The sequence below is a fragment of the Adiantum capillus-veneris genome, chromosome 18 (assembly GCF_014529385.1).
Source record: "Adiantum capillus-veneris isolate H3 chromosome 18, ASM1452938v2, whole genome shotgun sequence".
In the NCBI taxonomy this organism is placed as follows: domain Eukaryota; kingdom Viridiplantae; phylum Streptophyta; class Polypodiopsida; order Polypodiales; family Pteridaceae; genus Adiantum; species Adiantum capillus-veneris.
In genome coordinates, this window is record NC_140948.1 from 66,189,462 (window position 1) to 66,195,462 (window position 6,001).

Consider the following 6,001-nt stretch of genomic DNA (forward strand, 5'->3'; position numbering starts at 1 on the left):
CTCTCTCTCTCTCTCTCTCATGCTGTATGCCATCTTCACTTTGCTTTTTCTCCTCTTTCTTTGTCTCCTACGATTACCAACCATTTATGCTAATCAAAACTAGAAAAATTTGGAGACCTTGTTCACCTTAAATTGACACTCTCGTGGGGCTCTTACCAAGTGTGCCCCTTTACCTTCGACCTTGGTTGAGGAGTTTAGGGCATGACCACACGAGGCTTAGTTATCTGTAAGATCGATAGACCTGACGAAGGCAGGTATGACAATGAAGAAATGCGACGGGGAGCAACAGGTAGAGAGAGAGACGAGGCGCAGACAGGAGAGAGAGAAAGCGGGTTAATCGGCAAGTATCCGGCATAGTATGAGAACTATACCTTTTTAGGCATAATTTAAAAACTACGCCTGTTGAAAGTTGCGCAATGTCAGAAAACTGCAGGCTCTGTTACGGCGACTGAAGCCTCGCATGACCATAGCCTTAGACCCTAATTTCAAAACGCCTGACTTGTTCCGTAAGTATCTTGACAATCGTCATCGTCAGATGAGAGATAAAAATCGACGGCGAAGATAGGAAACGAAGGAGCCGTTGGATGTCTTGAAGATCGGACGGACCAGATGATCCGTACAAGTTGTGGATCTAGACCCAATTTTTTCTTATCGTTGCTCTGTGTTCCCTTCCACCCCTCTTCTTCTTCTCTCGGATGCGGTCCTTCTCTTGCAACCTAAGTGCGCACACAGACAGGCACACGCAAACGCAAACGCTCTCACAGGCACACACACCTCTTATCGAGACGCGTGCACTCTCCATTCATTGAAAGAAACCCTGCAGTGGCGCAAGGTGCAGGGTTTTTGCTAGGGTTTCTCGACACTGGTTTTTGGCTCCTTGAAGTCGGAGAAGAAGAAGAAGGAAAGATTTCTTGGTACAAGGTCGCTCAAATTTTGCAACAGGGATAAAGATTAGCAAGATGGTGAGAGTTCTTTATGTGAAACCTTGCGTGCTGGCTTCCATAGCTTATCAACATATTAATTGTTCATGTTCTTGTTCGTTATAGTACTCCCCAGGAAATAGCTCAGCTGCATTTGTATCTTGTACTCACTCCGGAATGTGCCTCCTCCACGTTCATGCTATGCAGAAACCTTGTAGTAAAGACTTGTGTGTGCACACTGGTTCAGATTATCTCTGCATTACTGATGCTCGTGAATCTTTCAGCATCTGAAATGTATTATGGCTGAGCTTGGTCATGTATGAGTTTCCATTTTCCAAGGTAATAGTATTGAATGGACAGAACAATGAACAATATGAACCCATTACGGCTTATGCCAGTTTACTTTGAGTACCTGTCAGTCATTGATTAGAACGTCTGGAAGTTTTGTAGAAAAAACATGCATCGTTACACTAACTTCACATAATCACCATACTCAGGCAGCTAGGTTTGCAGTTAGGTTTCTCACAGTCCATTCTCTCACTTAGTCCCGAGGCATCTATATCTGGAATGGAAGTGCTGGGTTTTTCCTTTTCAGGAAGCAGAAGCCAATAGCTTTTCTTATTTGAAAACCTGAGCGGGAATTGCAGCTTACAACGAAAACCTGCACATCCATACCTGATACGCGCACAACAGAGCCTCTTTTTTTTCCCCTACTGCATTTTCTCTTAAGAAAAATGCAAAGTATTCACAATTTCATGTCTTATCTGGTTCTTTTTCAGGATAGTTGATCGCAGCTCTTCTATGTTGCTTACCAGTGTTTTGGGGCGTTCTTACTGTATTGGGTGAATTTTGAATGTGTGGGGCCTGAAATGAAGTAATGTCGTCCAACAAAAGAGGCATATGATAGTTTCATTGTTTTCATACTGTCTATCATTGAGCTTCAGTTGCAGGATACAGATAGCAACGATAATTGCTGAGTGCGAGGCTTGCACCTTTAGAGCTTCGATTGAAATCACTGCACGTGTGTAACTGCTAATGCTATACCATCATCCATAAAACAACAGAACAATAGTAATGAATTATAATAACGTAACTCTCCTAGTACCATCATCACATATCTGGTTCACAAAAGTAGTAATACAAGCTCCCCTTCACATGGAGCGCACAGGGCCATGAGTCTTCAACTCTTACTATGATGGGCATTGTTTGATTCATTTTTATATGAATTTGCGGCTGTCAACTTTTCGAGGTCAATTATTTGCGTCTGGAACTGCTGTCAAACTTCTGTTTCCTTTTGTTTGTCTCACACAGACCTCTGGATTGTTAATGTCTACTATGTAATCGATTTGGGGAGTTGTTTTCTAGGTGTCACCAGATTAGGGAAGATTCAGAAATATTTGAGAACGATTTGCACTATGTTTCTATCAATTGAGGTTGCTATTTGTATCTGTTCTTACATTTCAGTCTAAGAGTGTTTGGACTATGATCTGAACTGCATCTCACCTGTTCCACATGGTCTGCATATGGGCAAAGTTTATGTTCGACTGGCTTGGTTGTTTAGCATAAGCAGAAGCTAATTATTGCTTTGTCTCAATAGATCAAGGCTGAAGGTATTCGACAAGCATGATATGTGCGACAATAAGACCAAGTCCATCAGCCTCATGATTGAGGCTGTTTTTGATGATTCTTAATGTTTCAATGGTAAGCCATAGCAGTGTGATTATGAAGTTATATGTAAGGCTCCTGTGGCCACTTGGAGTTAAGTGATTACTTTTCCTGTTTCAAGGGGAATGACGGTGCATTTAGATGGAATTACTAAAGAAGAGCGAAGGCATCTTCGAAATAAGTTGAAGGAAGACTTGGTGACAGTGCAAACTATGATATCAAAAGTGGAAGCCAGAGAATTACAGCTTAGACAGTCCCAGTCAGCTCAAATGCACCTTCCTGAAAACACTTATGTCTCTATCAATGATGCGAAGACTGCCATGAGTACAGAGAGAACATTCAGACCAATTTTAAAGATTAAGCCACCAGTGAAGCGGCTTTCTTTTAGAGATAATTTGGGCAGCCCAACTGGTACTGAGCTATTAAGAACGAAGCGCACTCCCAAGGCAAATCAGCTGTACAATAAGGCTGAGTTTGTTGTTGGGAAGGAGAAGATGCCTGTGCTTTATAGGTCGCGAAGTAAGCATAAAAGTAGCAAGAAGAGGCTACCGAATGGGGACCGCAAGCGGCAGCGGCCTGCTTTTCCTACAGACATCAGATTGCAATGTAGGAGTCTACTAGGCAAGCTTATGTCTCATCGGCATGGATGGGTTTTTAACAAGCCAGTTGATGCAGAAAAACTGGGCCTAACAGATTACCATTACTTTATCAAGTCTCCCATGGATCTTGGTACTATACGAAGCAAGCTGGATAAAAGACAGTTTTCAACAGCTCATGAGTTCACTTATGATGTGAGATTGACTTTTGACAATGCAACGACATACAATCCACCTGGCAATGAAGTGCACCAGATGGCAGTTGAGCTGTTAGGCATTTTTGAGAACGGTTGGGTTGTTATTGAGGAGAAGCTAAGGAGGATTGAGGCAGAAAGAGAGCAGGAGATGCTTCAATGGCAGGCACAAGATGTAAATGGGGCTGGTGCTGGCAACAAAGGAAGCAGAAAAGGTAAACCAAAGACACCTAAAGATCCTACAGATCCTAATGGTGTGTCAGCTACACCCAAACCCAAAGCAAAACGGAAAAGGGTAATGACTGTGGAGCAAAGGGCGGAACTGGGGAAGATTTTTGATCAATTACCCCAAGCAGGGGTCAATGAGTTGGTTGGCATTATGAAAGAGAGGAATGCGAATTTGGGTCCTAATGGTCATGAGATTGAAATCGACCCAGATACATTTGACAATGCGACACTGTGGGAGGTTTATCGACGTGGCAAGAGCATTTTGAAGAGAGCAAACAAACCCAAAAAGCCAGTTGCACCTAGAAGCAAGGTTTGTTCATGCCGTGTACTTTGGATTTTTTGCTCGGTTGCTGGTGACTGAATAGGTATGTTTGTTTTGGATTGACAGCCAGCGGATAAGGTAGTAGCTGGGAAGATAGGTGAAGAGAAAGGTATGATTCTTTGTGATAGACTTTATTGCACTTTAAATGGCAGGTTTTTTTGATGATTGCATTTTACAGCTGCTCCTAAGGAGGGATCAGATTCAGATTCCAGCAGTGATTCAGATTCAAGTAGCGATAGTGATTCGGATTCGGATTCGGATTCGGATTCAGATAGTGGTAAGTTGTTTGTTTTTGTTTTCTATGTGTGTATTTCTTATCATGTTAATGCATTGTCCCCCTCATTAGTAAGGCCTTTTGGCTTGGCAGGTTCTGGCAGTAGGAGCCCATCGCCAAGCAAGACTGATGCCCCTAGCCTTCAGGTTGACCAGACACAGTGAATTATTCTTTGTTGGGATTGGTGTGTGAGCCTTAGCTGGAGCAAATTGCGATGTAACATGCTTCAATGCCTGCGTTACCCAGGTTGGTTGACATGGGAGTCATGTGAAAAGGTCAATCAGGTCGGTTTCTGTGCCCATGAATGCTGAGACGTTTGTTGGATAATGGCTGTTGATGGGATGGATGGCTTTGTCTGTTCTTGCAGGTGCCTACTGCTGCTCTTGCAGTAAGGTGTATTGTTGGAGTCCTTACTCTTGCGTCCGATGCAGGTATGTGTGTGAAGGGGAGGGTTCTCCACATTCGGCGGTTCTGGGTGCCATTTTACTAGCAGTTTAGACATTGTTGAGCATGGTCTTGAGGCCTTGAAACTTGGTGTACTAAGACCTTGGGTTTTTTGTTTCTCTAGATCACCTCTGGGGATTTTAGATGGAGATACGTGCATAAAGGTTTATGAGTGGTTGAAAACCCATATGACCCGGGCCACGAATTGGATCTCTTGTACTTTACTGGCAATTTTGTATCTGTGGCCGTGATGAGACTGTTAACAATAGGTGTCATTACTGTAGTTCTTTTAGTTCATTGTTTTTGCGAGCTTTTGGAGGCCTTTCATTCTTTAGTTTAGGAGGCTCAATGAAGGAGGCTCTGCTCCATCCTACTAAGGCTGGTCCTTTTGTTCACAGTCCAATTCATCTGGCCACGTATAATCAAATTCAAATTTATGTTTTGGAAACGATTTCTTTGGAGGTGTAAAGTCAAGGTCACTGGTTTTTCTGTGGTTTCAGGGTGGTTGGCCGGCCCAAACTGTTTTTTCCTTCTGTCTCTTCTTCTCTTGGCTTTGTGGATTAGAGTACACATGAGGTTCTAACTTCTTACTAGCACATTTGGTTCAGTTATGTGGGTAAGCGATAACAGTTGCAATTTGCCTCCATTTGTGTTGCAATTTGCCTCCATTTGTGTTACGCATGGATTATTTTTTATATTGATTGGAAAGTTTTGATTGCATGCCATCGGACTTGCTAAGAATCTGGCATGTTTATCTCTTGCCCTGCTAAGAATCAAAGTGGCCAGTCTCTTTTTAATTTACTGTATGCAAAGAAATACTTTTTAAATTTCTGTCTTCGTGCCTCTGCTTTGTATGTCATACTTACAGGATTTTCATGCCATTGTTTATCAAAGAAGTTTATAGGATTTCATGTCAGGCTTTTTACACTTGCACAATCAATTTATTGTGGCAACGTGTCAGGTTGGTTGGATGGGATTTTCAACCAATCGGCAATGGGTCTTATATTTGGTCCCTCTTGGCGAGGCTTGAAGTGAAAAGAGGATAGATTGTGGTATGGAATATATAGATCGTACCAGAAGACGCAATGGAGTCTTTCATTGTTGGTAGAGGGTACAACTTCATGGTTTTCATCAAAGGTTGAAAGTTGGTCATCTAATTTTGGGGTCTTTGCTCAAAATTCTTATTCTTATTGTCTGGTAAAGCTTGAAATCTTGAGAAAAAAGAGTTATGAAATTGCTCATGTTTTTGTGGTCTTTGTTCAAAATTTTAGTTGCTTGGCAAAGCTTGAAATCTTGAGAAATAAGGCTGAGCAAACTGCTCAACAATGAGTATCTTTGTTTAAGCAAAAAACTTATAC

The 6,001-nt window shown here is 42.2% G+C and overlaps 1 protein-coding gene across 4 annotated transcripts; it reads left to right on the top strand.

Moving 5' to 3' along the window:
- The first annotated feature begins 647 nt into the window (after positions 1-647).
- On the top strand, positions 648-5,142 carry LOC147435813 (transcription factor GTE4-like). Of its 4 annotated transcripts, XR_015185117.1 has the most exons (9): positions 649-962; positions 2,518-2,621; positions 2,707-3,913; positions 3,992-4,034; positions 4,104-4,202; positions 4,293-4,345; positions 4,446-4,483; positions 4,567-4,630; positions 4,768-5,142. XR_015185117.1 is itself a non-coding variant. In XM_086488735.1 (8 exons), the coding sequence occupies exons 2-7, from the start codon at positions 2,611-2,613 to the stop codon at positions 4,452-4,454; spliced, it is 1,422 nt and encodes a 473-aa protein (XP_086344861.1). In that variant the 5' UTR covers positions 648-962; positions 2,518-2,610; the 3' UTR covers positions 4,455-4,483; positions 4,567-5,142. The 4 variants fall into 4 exon arrangements, 1 of the variants encoding a protein (XP_086344861.1); XM_086488735.1 differs by having other exon boundaries at positions 648-962; positions 4,567-5,142; XR_015185115.1 differs by having other exon boundaries at positions 4,293-4,483.
- Positions 5,143-6,001: the final 859 nt, after the last annotated feature.